The sequence below is a fragment of the Dipodomys merriami genome, unplaced genomic scaffold, assembly GCF_024711535.1.
Source record: "Dipodomys merriami isolate MVZ:Mamm:240054 unplaced genomic scaffold, mDipMer1.0.p SCAF_5, whole genome shotgun sequence".
Classification (NCBI taxonomy): Eukaryota; Metazoa; Chordata; class Mammalia; order Rodentia; family Heteromyidae; genus Dipodomys; species Dipodomys merriami.
Window position 1 is genome coordinate 79,682,410 of NW_027206068.1, and position 13,275 is coordinate 79,695,684.

Sequence of the window (13,275 nt, forward strand, 5' to 3'; positions counted from 1 at the left end):
TAAACTCCGTGCCGGCCATCCTCCGCCTTGACCTTTAGCTCCCTGTCCCCGCCGGCCCGCTGCCTGCTCAGACAGCTACTAGCAGAAGGCACCACGCTGTGTGCCGCCTTCACCTCCGGGAGCTCAGACCAGGCCCCGCCGTGTGCAGGCTCAGGGGACCCTCCATGCTTAGCCTAGCCACAAAACACAGCACAGCAAAACAACACAACACACAGGAAAATGGACACAAATTTCATGTTTGTGAGTCCTTCCCCATTTGTACATGTCCAAAGATGGTGACCTGCTCATGAGTTCAGAAGTTCTCTCAAAGTTCGCATTGACGATTCATACAGGAATCTGAAACACAAAGAAAAATAGCCACATTATCCAAAGGTGCATTTTTAAAAGCACCCTTATGAAGCGGTGTAGAAGCAGCCAGTTTAAGCCAGCCACGTAGCCTGTGCGCCACGTGCGTACAGTGGGTCAGAATCCTGCCCCGAGGGAGGCCTCCGCTCAGGCCGCCCTAGAGCCAACTCTGGAGCACCAACTCCTCAGTGCCTGCTCTCCCACACTCAACGCTCAGAGCACCCACACCCACAGCACACAGGAGAGACGGCACATGCATGTCCCTCTTGACACCCACAGCCTGAGCCCTCTCCACCACATAAGAAAGTAAGACACACACAAGTACAAACAACCCCACCACTAGCAAGCTCTGCCTTCATAATGCGGCTACTGCACCTGGTGCCTTGGCCCACAGAAGAGCCCACACACTCTCAGGCAGGGGACACTGCGCATGCGCTCTCATTTCCTAGAACCACAGCGACCTGCTCACTTGCACACATCCCTGCAACGTCTCTGCAGATATAAGCACTGTACACCACACAGTGAATGGCCATTCATTCCCTTTTCTCCTTCCCATCGCATAGTCAGTCCTAATCAGTTCCAGTGTATTGTATAGTTAGTTTGTTCCCAAGAACCCTCCTCAGAGATGATCTCCAATCCCACCAGAACCAAGTGCTATTGCATCCCAAGCGGTATGTCTGCTAGACTTAACATTCTGAGTTGGAAGACTTATGATTGCCCTCTTTTGCCCATGCAACAAGTAAGAGATCTGGTGTCAGCTTGCCCTTGCTCCTGCACTGCTGCCCATCTAGGGCCAGGGGCAGCTGGCATTTTAGATGTCCTAGTGACCACACTAAGAGCTGGAAAGAAACCAAATATACCCACAAGGGGCTGGGAAGGTGGCTCAGTGGTAGAGCGCTTGCCTTGCATGCCTGAGGCCCTGGGTTCGATTCCTCAGCACCACATAAGCAAAAAGAAAAAAGCTGGAAGTGGCACTGTGGCTCAAGTGGTAGAGCGCTAGCCTTGAGCTGAAGAGCTGAGGGACAGCGCCCAGGCCCAGAGTTCAGGCCCCATGACCAGACCCCCCCACCCCCACAAAAAAAACCAAATATACCCACAATACATCCATTCTTGCCCACAAGGTCAGTAAAATACTTGCCAGGCACCGGTGGCTCAGACCTGCAATCCTAGTTACCCAGGGGACTAATACTGGAGTCTCACAGACACAACCTCTCCAGAGTGTCTTCTTCACGCTGGCTACCCTTTGAGGCTATACCAGACTTTTCTTCAGAAAAGACTCGTTACCAACACCCTGCACACCGTATCCCTGTGTTAGCAGAGCTCTAGCAGTGCCCTGACAGGACCCGCAGCAGGTGGGCAATCTCTGTCCGCACTGAAGCGGACCCATGAGGGAACAGAGATGACTGCTCCAGGCGTGAGGGTATCACACAGGAGGGCGGAGGACACCGCCCTGCAGACACCGGCGGCCCCACCACTGGGCCAGAAACGCGGGAAGAACCATTCCCCAGCTAGCTCTTTAGGAGCTGGGAAGCTGGGACACTCCCAAGAGCCCACCCTGCTCTTCTCCTACCTAGCCTCATGGTGCAAGGGTAAAAATTCTACACCCTGGTGCACCCAGCTGCAGCCCTGGAGCGGGGGCTGGGACAAGAAGAAGGCAGCACTGAGACAATATCCTCCACGGTCTAAAATTACTTAAACAGGGTCTCAGGCAGCCACCAGCAGCTCATGCAACTCAAGAGGCAGGATGGATGAGGACTGAGGCACAAAGCCAACTCAGGCAGAAAAGTTTGTGAGATTCTTATCTCTACTTGAACATTAGCCAGGAGTAGAGCTGCGGCTCAAATGGTAGAGTGCTAGCCTTGAGCACAAGAGCCCAGGGACAGGGCCTACACCCTAAGTTCACGGTTCAGGACTAGAACCAAAAATAAATAAATACATAAATGTAATGCATCAACAACAAGAATCACATGATCATTTCAACAGATGCAGAAAAGGCTTTTTGACAAGATTCAACATCTTTTTACGACAAAAGCTCTGGAGAAGCTAAGAATACATGCAACGTTCCTCAATATACTAGAGGATGCTTGTGACAGACCTACAGCCAGCACACACTTAAGAGTGGAAAACTAAAACCATCGCCGCCAACATCAGGAACAAGCCAAGGGTGTTCACGCTCTCTATTTCTCTTCAACATAGCACTGTAATTCCTAGGAAGACCAATAATGTAAGAGAAATACTTGCTGGGAATCCAGAAACCCAGAAGTGGCACTGTGGCTGAAGTGGTAGAGCACTTGCCTTGAGCTGAAGAGCTCAGGGATAGTGCCCAGGCCCAGAGTTCAAGGCCCACAACTGACCAGAAAAAAAAAGGTTGGAATCCTATGTTCAATTGTGTTAAAATAACAATCAACTATATATGATGACACATCACTGTAATAAAGCAGATTGTGAGTTCAAGTCCAAGTGGGTGTCTCCATACACAAAGAAACCCCATCTCAAAAACAGGCCTAGGGCTGGGAAGGTGGCTCAGTGGTAGAGCGCTTGCCTTGCATGCATTAGGCCCTGGGTTCGATTCCTCAGCACCACATAAGCAAAAAAAAAGAAAAAAGAAAAAAGCCAGAAGTGGCACTGTGGCTCAAGTGGTAGAGTGCTAGCCTTGAGCTGAAGAGCTGAGGGACAGTGCCCAGGCCCAGAGTTAAGGCCCCACGACTGGACCCCCCAAAAAACAAAACAAAACAACAAAAAAAACCAGGCCTAAACTTTAATTCTTGCCTTCCTTCCCTAGACTGAGAGCTGTGCATGTTTGTCAAGCAGTTTTATGAGTACACATCGAGGCTAGGACAGCTGTCTGAAGGATTTATTCCTTTCTTAATTTCTGCAGAAAAAGGACATTCTTTAGGGAAAACTAACTGTGGATGAGATTCCGCTTTTCAGGAGCACACCCACCCCTCTGCTACCTCCTTTGTCTTCTGCAAGGGCACAGCGAAGGGCTGACTCAGAAGAACCATCCTAGCCTAGCAGGAGGGCTTAGTAAGGGCTGGCTGGAAGGGTCCAGAATCAATGATCCCACTTCAACCTCTGAGGTGTCCCCAAAGAAGCCACCGCCTGCCTTATATATATATCCCATGGATATCAGATCCTGTTGCGCTTTTAATACTTCGTCTTTTCCTCTAAAATAGAAGGGAGCCAGGCACCAGTGGCTCATGACTATAATCTTAGCTCAGAAGACTGCAATCTGCAGTTTGAAGCTAACCCTGGCACAAAAGTTCATGCGACTCACATCTCCAATTAACCACCAAAAAGCCAGAAGTAGAACTGTGGCTCATAAACTTTGAGTGAAAGAGCCAAGGGACAGCATCCAGGTCCTAAGTTCAAGTCTCAGTTCTGGCAAAAACATAAATATATAAATACATTAATGAACAGATACAACTTTACTAGTTCTGAAATTTAGACAAATGACTTGCCAGTATTTGGAAAACACGAGACACGTCTAGTAAAACTGACAAACCAGGTTTTCTAGTAAAGGGGTCAAATGTGGAAGAAGAATATAGCACTTTCTTTTCTTAATTCTGGTAGAAAATTTTATTTCTGGCTGAAATTCTGGTTAACCTATTAACCTACATCAGTAGTGGGATACACACAGAGCTACAATTTTGTTGAGTGGGGATTGTGACAGGAAGGTTCAATCACAGGAAAACAGAGAAGGAGCGTCACTGCTCAGCTCCGCGACCCTTCCCTTCAGCTCTGCACCACAGCTCTAGGCTTCCCGCCTTCAGCCCTGGAGTTAGACGGAGGCGTGCCCATTACTTCTCTGGGGTTCTCCAGCCTGCACACCATTAGGGCATGACACTGGCCTTCTTAATTATGTGAAACAGTTCCCACCATCAGTCCCTCCTTATAAACCCTACTGGTTCTGGGTATGTTGACAGAAGAGTGAGAAGAAGCAATCTTTTCTGTCAAACTAAAATGTATCTATCTTGTAGCCAGTCACCATTGTACACTGATATTTCCTGGTACTCATATTTTTTTAACTTCTAACTATCATCTGTGTTGTCTGTGATCAAGCCATGTCAATGGAGTTCTCTTGAATGAGAACTCTCCCCTGGGTTGACCAACTTCCTCCAACTAGAACCATTCCCAGCCCCACTCCACCATGAGGAGAAAAATGTGTGCCTTTGTTTCCAAAAGGACAGCCCCACCCAACCCCCAACAGGGACCTTTCGCTGATGGTTAGTATTTTCCAACTGCCTTGTATTAACTCATCATTCTGGTAAACCAAGTATAAAGAAAATAGTGAACCTGACTCCTCAGTAACAAGGAGAAGGGGCAAGGTCACCCTTGGGCTAGCAGATCATCCTACCCAGTGTGCCTGCTGAGTTCTGTCTCTACTCATTTCTGAGGGCCGTGTGCTTCCAACAGAGGAAGGAAAGAGAGGAGGAACAGAAAAGTTTGGGGCAATAGAATTACTTTCTGACGCTATAATAATAGATATATGTCATTATACATTTGCTCCAACCTTCAAAATGTACATAAGCAAGTGTAAAGCTTAATGTAAACCACAGACCCTAGGATGTAGTCTTTAGGCTCATTAGTTCCACTCCAGCAGGGTATCAATAATGGAGGCAGGGGATTATATAGAAACTCTGTACTTTTCTTGTAATTTTGCTGGAAATTAACGGCTTTAAAGCAATATCCACTGTGTTACCCTAACATTGCAAGACCTGTTCAACAGCCCTCTGTGTCCAGGAGCTCCAGGCCATGGACTCTATCAACAGATTAAAAAACAGTATAAAACAATGGTCTGTACTGAACACCCAGACTTTCCTGTGCATTTCTATTGTAGTAGGTATTATATGCAATCTACAGGTGGCCTGAAGCATACTGGAGGATGCTCATACATCACATACGAAGTATAGCTCTACACAAGGGCTCTGAACACTGGGATACGTAATCAATCCTACTTATTGTTCATACATCACATGCAAAGTGTAGCACTACACAAGAGCTCTGAACACTGGGATACGTAATCAATCCTACTTATTCTTGAAATGTTCCAGATTAATTTTTCATAATTACCACTTTATAATGTACAAAAGCAAAAATACATATAGAATGGGAGCAACAAGGACCCTATATCATCTAGCACTGAAATGCCTATACTTCTATATCCAAAGGAGTTCAAGCTTTTAAATCATTATCTTGCTTGAATCATCTCTGATACTTTTCTGGAGTTGCTTCCCACATTAACTAATAGCTGCCCAAGAAAAGTCCATTTTACAATTCAACTCCAACACATTAACTAATAGCTGCCCAAGAAAAGTCCATTTTACAATTCAACTCCATCTACCTGCTCCTATGTCTTATTCTTCCACAATCCATGCAGCCAGAGCTGTGTATAAATTATGTAGGGTTTCTTTCTACTGAAATGGAAAACAAATTCTGGGCAGTGAAGAGGTGCTGGAGACAAAGCAGGACCTGGGGACAGAACAAATCCAACCCCCTCGGCACACCCTCCAGCTTGCTGCTGTGAGCACACAGCTGACAGTCACATGGTTCCGGCTTACACCATGCAGAGTCACTCACACCTCTGGGAGATCAAGTGTTTGCCTGTGACGCACATTCAAAGTAAATATCACATATATACTCTAAGCTATCAATTATCTAATTTCCTAATTATCAGGAAAAGATACAGAAGATCTGAGGTAAGAGCTGGGGACATGATTTAGCTACGTAGTAAAGCTTTGCCTATTGTGTGTGAAGCCCTTGGTGCAATTCCCAGCACCACCAACAGAAAAAAAGAAGTCTGAAATAAATTTCAAAGAAATGAAGGAAGTTTATTACTTCATTTTTTGGGAAAGGTCCCAATTAAGCTGACAAAGTCCCATTTCACTAAGAGTAATCAAAATTAGGGTGACCAGGGACTGAAATATATTCAACAGCCCTTCCATTAAGTATAATACAAATTCATTTGAAGGTCCAATTTCCTAGTGAAATACATTAAATACTATTTGTACCTATATAACAGATCAATAAAATGCTATACCTTGGAACTCCATTCATAAATTTAGGATAATGAAAGCATTTCTCTAAAGGAAGAAGTAGCTATGTAGTGTGGTTCATTTCCTAGACACAAGTAAAACTATTATTACTGAGTTATAGCTCTGCTAACACTTAACTTCTTCATAAAAGAGCAGGGAGACACTGATTTTTGGCTGATATTAAAGTGCAATCTAATTCTCAACAGTCTAAAGAAAAACATTTAGGGCATTCAAAGATAACCCAAAGCAACAAGAGGCCCTGGAAAGAAAAGGGACCCATAAACACAATTATCACGATCAGTCCTTGAGCAACAGTTGACTTCCTATCCCCCCAAATAAATACCTGCTCAGTCAGGTATTTATGCTCAGAAAGTGCTGTGGTTCCAAATTCAGAAAACTGCCATTAAACAGTATTTGCGCCAGGCGCTGGTGGCTCACGCCTGTCATCCTAGCTACTCAGGAGGCTAAGATCTGAGGATTACGGTTCAAAGCCAGCCCAGGCAGGAAACTGTGAGACTCTTATCTCCAATAAATCACTAGAAAACCAGAAGTGGCACTGTGGCTCAAGCGGTAGAGCGCTCGCCTTGAGCTGAAGAGCTGAGGGATAGCCCAGGCCCAGAGTTCAAGCCCCACGACTGACCAAAAAACAAAACAAAAACAAAACCAGTATTCGCTGGGAAAACATGTGAGGTGAGTGTAATGACCATCCTTTCCTGAAGTAGAATTCTTCAAGTGACAGCTTTGCTTGTGAGAACAGAATTAGTAAGTACATGAGATGGCAAAACTTCTACCCTGACAATGCCAAACTTCCAAGACCAGAAAGAAAGCACCTGGTCTTCAGGTTGTCCCCGCTACAGTGTGTTTCACATTTTACCTTTCCATGCTATCCTCTTCCAGAGTAATCTCCATGAATGACTTCAGCTTCCTGTACACAGTGGATGCAGCCTCCTTCACCTTTGAATTCCCATGTTTACCTATGAGAGGATGCATTGAAAGACAAAGGCTTCAACATCATCAACAGAAGCAGGCATACTCTGGTGTGCAGATGGTCAATTTCCTTCCTCCCTCCAAGTTAAGTTCACTGCTAGACTGTGGGAAAAGTATTCCCTTCTACAAGAATGTTCATAAACTAAACAAGTGTCCGTGAAGTACATCTGTTGTGTGGGAGATCACATGGACTGCAAAGTTAGGAATGACAGCTAGCGAATTTCAAGGTCATGCCTATGCAGTGTCAGACACCAGCATTATGCTACGCTTCTGCCTTCTCATGCGGCATACCCCTTGCTTTGCAAACCTCAGTGTTTCTACATCTCTCACTTATACAAACCCTTTCTGTGCTCACTCGGGGCACAGGCATCTCTAACCCAGAAATCTATCATCAGAAATGCTCCAAAATCTGACTGTTTTTGACTTTATATGATTTTCTAAGTTCCAGCTTTTTTTTTTCTTCTTTTTTTTCTTTTTTTTTATTGTGAGAATACCATACAGAGGAGTTACAATTACATGGGCAAGATAACGAGTACATTTCTTTTTTTATTTTATTTTATTTTTTTTTAATATTATTTTATTTTATTTGAGAACATACTGTACAGAGGGGCTACAATTACATGGGCAGGATAATGCATACATTTCTTACCAAGCATTGCAGCCTCCTCCTTTGTTTACCCTTCACCTCCCTTCCCAGCCTCCCCCCTCCCCAGAGTTCCAGCTTTTTTTAAATTTTCAAATGAGGGATTCTCAGTCAATATAGTCTATGAAAATATCCCAAATACTGAAAGACTTCTGTAATCAAATGTTTAGAATAAGGGTACTCAATCTGAACAATAAATCCACAGATTTCCTATGCATTCAGGTCCAAGGGGAAAGCTTGTTTCATTAGGGGCAATCTCTATCTATAATACGTTAAATTTGAAAATCATTTCAGTATTAGTGTCACTGAGCCAACAACCCAGAAACTTAAAAGGCAATTCTCCATGGACCACTCCTTTGTTTCACTGGTAAGCATGGGACAGGTGTTACCAATTACTTCTCCAGTACTATTTTAACTGTTTGGATGTTCAAGAGGCTAATGTCAACCTGTCTATCACTAAAAAAATTAATTCAGCTGTGCAAAGTCCTCTGCCAGGAAACCTCCACCAATTCCGGTTTTCAGCTTCCCAAGTTTAGACCACCACGCCTTGTAGGGGGTGGAGCAGTAGTGGTCCACCAAATTCACCGCCCTCACACCCACTCAAAAGCTGCATGCTGTGCTGGGCTCACGCCTGTCATCCTAGCTACTCAGGAGGCTGAGACTGAAGATTGCAGTTCAAAGCCAGCCCGGGCAGTAAAGTCCATGACACTCTTTATCTCCAATAAACCACCAGAAAACTGGGAAGTGGCACTGTGGCTCAAGTGGTAGAGCACTAGCCTTGAGCTGAAGCGCTGAGGGACAGCGCCCAGGCCCACAGTCCAAGACCCACAACTGACAAAAAATAAAAAAAGTTGCATGCCAAAAACTTGAAAAATGAAGATGGTGGAAATACTGGACTACCAGGACTCTGGATTCTGCTCATAACATCCCAAACTGCCATAGTCTCCTGGTGCAGCTTTTCTTGGAGAGTGACACATTTTGATTCCTTTGAATTGGGAATGTTTCTTCCTCTCTCACCTGCCAGAGTCAAGAAACTGACTGGGTATTATTCCCACATGAGCTACAGCATGGCATTGAATGGCACTGTAGTTCTTAAGCCATGCTGGACAGTGCTATGGGCAGAAGTCCTGATTGCTTAGTAGTAACAGAAAAGATGATTGCTGATTACTGAGAATATTACAAACCATCAGGTGTTCAGATACATATAAAAATCATCATGACAGAAGACCTCTAAAAGCATTATTCTAGAGTCTGGACAGCTGAGGATATTTGAGTGTTGTTTCTGGTACCTTCTCAAAGTGTAAGATACTTTACCTCATCATTTTATGTTAGTTTGTGTATATTACCAGTTTTAGAGAACATTTTTATGGTGATAAAACCTGGAAACTTGAAACAGGGCATGCCTTCTCCTATATGTATATACTACAATCTCTGCTAAGAAATGCTGATGTTGCTGTTTAATCAAGATACCATTTACTTATAACATTTTTTTTTTTTTTTTTTTTGGTCCGGTTGTGGGGCCTGAACTCTGGGCCTGAGCACTGTCCCTCAGCTCTTCAGCTCAAGGCCAGTGCTCTACCACTTGAGCCACAGCACCACTTCCGGCTTTTTTCTTTTTGCTTATGTGGTGCTGAGGAATCGAACCCAGGGCCTCAGGCATGCAAGGCAAGCGCTCTACCACTGAGCCAACTTCCCAGCCCCTACTTATAACATTTTAAAAATAATGCCTACTATGACATTTTATAGAAACTACTTTTTCAAATCAGGATCATTTTTGGTATACATATACTCACTAGAAGGTGCCTTTTCACTTTGAATGAGCTATAATTCCTACATGTTTTGTGTATTTCCTACTGAATTTGAATTTATGTGTTTATAAAATGGTTATTGTAAATCTTATATCTTAGCTGGTGCAAATTTGCCATTATCTTTTTTATTTGTGAAAATAGGTCTATGTTGCTCCTGCAATCCTCCTACCTCAGTCTGAATAGATGAAACTTTAGGCTTGCACCAACATACATAGTCAGATTTTTAATTTATTTTTCATTTTTTTGCCAGTCCTGGGGCTTGAACTCAGGGCCTGGGCACTGTTTCTGAGCTTTTTGCTCAAAGCTAGTACTGTACCACTTGAGCCACAGCACCTCTTCTGGCTTTTGCTGTGTATGTGGTACTGAGGAATCGAACCCAGGGCTTCATGTGTGCTAGGCAAGCACTCTGCCGCCAAGCCACATTCCCAGCCCCAATTTTTAAATATTGGAAATGCAGGGCAAATGAACACAAATCCAACTCTAAAGCACAGAGAGAAATTGAACAAGTGACAAGTAAAAGGTAGACAGAAATGGCATTGCAGAAATGGGGCAAGGGCTGGGAAGGTGGCTCAGTGGTAGAGTGCTTGCCTTGCATGCCTGAGGCCCTGGGTTCCATTCCTCAGCACCACATAAGCAAAAAGAAAATAAAAGCCAAAGTGGCACTGTGGCTCAAGTGGTAGAGCGCTAGCCTTGAGCTGAAGAGCTGAGGGATAGTGCCCAGGCCCAGAGTTCAGGCCCCATGACCGGATCCCCCCCCCCCCCGCCCAAAAAAAAAAAAAAAAAGAAAAAGAAAAAAGAAATGGAACAAGTTCATTCAAAGATAGACCTAAGCTGGCCTGGAAGAAAAAGCTAGGTAGAGAGCTCTGTATTCAGAGCACACCAGGAACATGGATGGAAAGGCTGTAAGAACACACTCTGCAGGGGAGAGGTGAAACACAGAAGCAAAATTTTCCAATATCCCTAATGAGTCAGGGTAAAGAATATGTAACAATACATCAGATGAAGGAGAAAATAACCAACCTGTATTAATAACCAAAATAATATGAAGAACAGCTGTGAGACACACAATGCCTTCAATATCGCCAGACCTCACACATGCCTTCAGCTCATCCAAAAATGACCTACAAAATTAAACAGCTGCAGTTACTTTATAGCATATGCTTAATGCATTTCAGAAAACAGTCAGGGATCACCAATAACCACAAGTGCTATTTGGTAAGTTAACAGGAAAATCTGAGCTCTTCTCACATACTTCACTTCAAAATGCCAAGCTCACGAGGTGAGGGATTAAAAACCAGGTGATGTTCTTGGAAAGGGTACAGAAACATGGCAGGAGGAAAAACTTATTCTCTACAGTCCCAAAGTACTTAAGAAGGAATGCGTCCGCTCTGTATAGGCCCCAGGTGTTCAGCATCTGCAGAACAATCCCTCTGCATCATCAGGCCTGTGCTCTGTAAGACCCTAGAATTGGGTCATGTGATGACACAAGGACTAGAGCACACGTTACAATGTGTATGAAACAAAAACTGCACAGAAATTCAACTTAGGAAAAGTTCTGCAAGTACACAGTAGGAAGTATTTTACTACATGTTTACATTTTTCTAACTCAATAATGGTAGGCATAACCACACTAGATGAATACACTTTACAGAAAGTTGGAGTTTCTTTTTGTGTAAGTTTAATGTATTTTTCAGTCATTGATAAATGGAGGAAACTTCTATAGAATGTGTTCCTCAGAGACAAAAGATGTTGTCAAATGCCAGTGGCTCACGCCTATAATCCTAGCTACTCAGGAGGCTGAGATTATGATCCCAGCTCAAAGCCAGCCAGGCAAGAAAGTCCATGGACTATTATCTCCAATAAACTACTCAGAAAAAGCCAGAAGTGACACTGTGGCTCAGGTGCTACAGCACTAGCCTTGAGCAAAAAAGCCCAGAGAAAGCACTCAGTCCCAGATTTTAAGCCCCAGGGCTGGCAAAAATAAAAAAGACAGAAGATACACCTTTTAAAAATCTGAGAATAAACTGGGTGCTGGTGGCTCATGCCTGTAATCTTAGCTATTCAAGAGGCTGATATCTGGGGTTCATGGTTCAAATCAAGCCCAGGCAGGAAAGCCCATGTGACTCTTATCTCCAATTAATCATCAGAAACTGGAAGTGGAGCTGTGGGTCAAAGAGGTAGAGTTAGACCACACAACTGCCAAAATAAAAAAGGGGAGGGGGGGGCGCACAGAAATTTTTTTAAAATCTGAGAATAGAGCAAAAATGCTAGGCACCTTATAGCTTCAGTATATTTTAGAAAAGGAGACAATTACCTGACCACGTTTGGTGACTTTATTATTATTCCTACCAGACACCTTGAAAATGGCGGAAGGTCAGAAAGACACTGTGGGAGGGTCAACTCTTTCACATCAGAAACCTGAAAGAAAGTTTTCAATCAGTGAATTGCAACTCGAGCCTAGGCTAATAGTTCGTTTTGCAATGATCCTGAGTTTCCTCCTATACCCCAAACCCAAGACAAGGACTTTTTACTATTATGCACATAGGAGAGCTATACTCAGGGAGACACAAAGATGCCATGTCTCCCAGAGAGCCTTCCATCAAACACGCCTGTGATTTTATTCTGTTCCTATGTGTTTATGCCAAGCCAACTCAGCCCCTTTTCCTCCTCAGTCCAGACTGTGGGCCTGCAGTTCTGTGGTGGTGCTGCACGGCACTGCATGTAAACAGCACCCGGCACTCTACCCACTCAGCCCCACAGCACATCCTGTAGGAGGTCCTGACAGCCAGGTGAAGAATTCCTCACACAAGTTCCTGCTGCCAGCAAGTTTATGCTTGTCTCCCACTCCTCATGGTCACGGAGGAGCAGGAGGGCTCTAGCAGGAGGAGTGTCTCCACCTGATTCCAGACGGCAAGGCAAGCTGTGGCCATCCGGCATGCAGGCTGAGGCTTCCAGAGCAGCCACTCTTCAGTGGCTACTCAAAACTTTCTCACACAAGTAACAACACAAGGTTCATGTGGAATATAAAAATGGAATAGAAAAACACCTGATTCACCAAAATTTGGCAGAAAAAGAAGAAAAGCAGATGGCAGGAAGGGAAACAAACACTGAAATGATGCTTTTAATTCCAAGTGCATCAGTCAACAACTTCATTAAAACCAAATGAATTATAAGCAACACAAATAATGGGATGTCAGACTGGATTTTTAGAAAACCACTCACATGGTACTTATAGGAAAGACTTTAAGCCAGTGCTGGTGGCTCACGCCTGTAATCCTAGCTACTCAGGAGGCTGAGATCTAAGGATCACAGTTCAAAGCCAGCCCAGGCAGGAAACTCTGTGAGACTCTTATCTCCAATAAACCACTAGAAAACCAGAAGTGGCACTGTGGCTCAAGCGGTAGAGTGCTCACCTCTAGCTGAAGAGCTGAGGGATAGCGCCCAGGCCCAGCGTTCA

The 13,275-nt window shown here is 44.3% G+C and overlaps 1 protein-coding gene across 1 annotated transcript in view; it reads right to left on the minus strand.

The window, feature by feature from the left end:
- Positions 1-217: 217 nt before the first annotated feature.
- Ncapg2 (non-SMC condensin II complex subunit G2) overlaps positions 218-13,275 on the minus strand; it is a 60,896-nt gene continuing 47,838 nt past the window's right edge. Inside the window, exons 25-28 of the mRNA XM_069997207.1 lie at positions 12,133-12,236; positions 10,839-10,939; positions 7,255-7,354; positions 218-336 (exon numbers count right to left, since the gene is read on the minus strand). Coding sequence (XP_069853308.1) covers positions 285-336; positions 7,255-7,354; positions 10,839-10,939; positions 12,133-12,236 — 357 coding nt within the window. The 3' untranslated portion in view covers positions 218-284. The remainder of the gene's footprint in view (positions 337-7,254; positions 7,355-10,838; positions 10,940-12,132; positions 12,237-13,275) is intronic.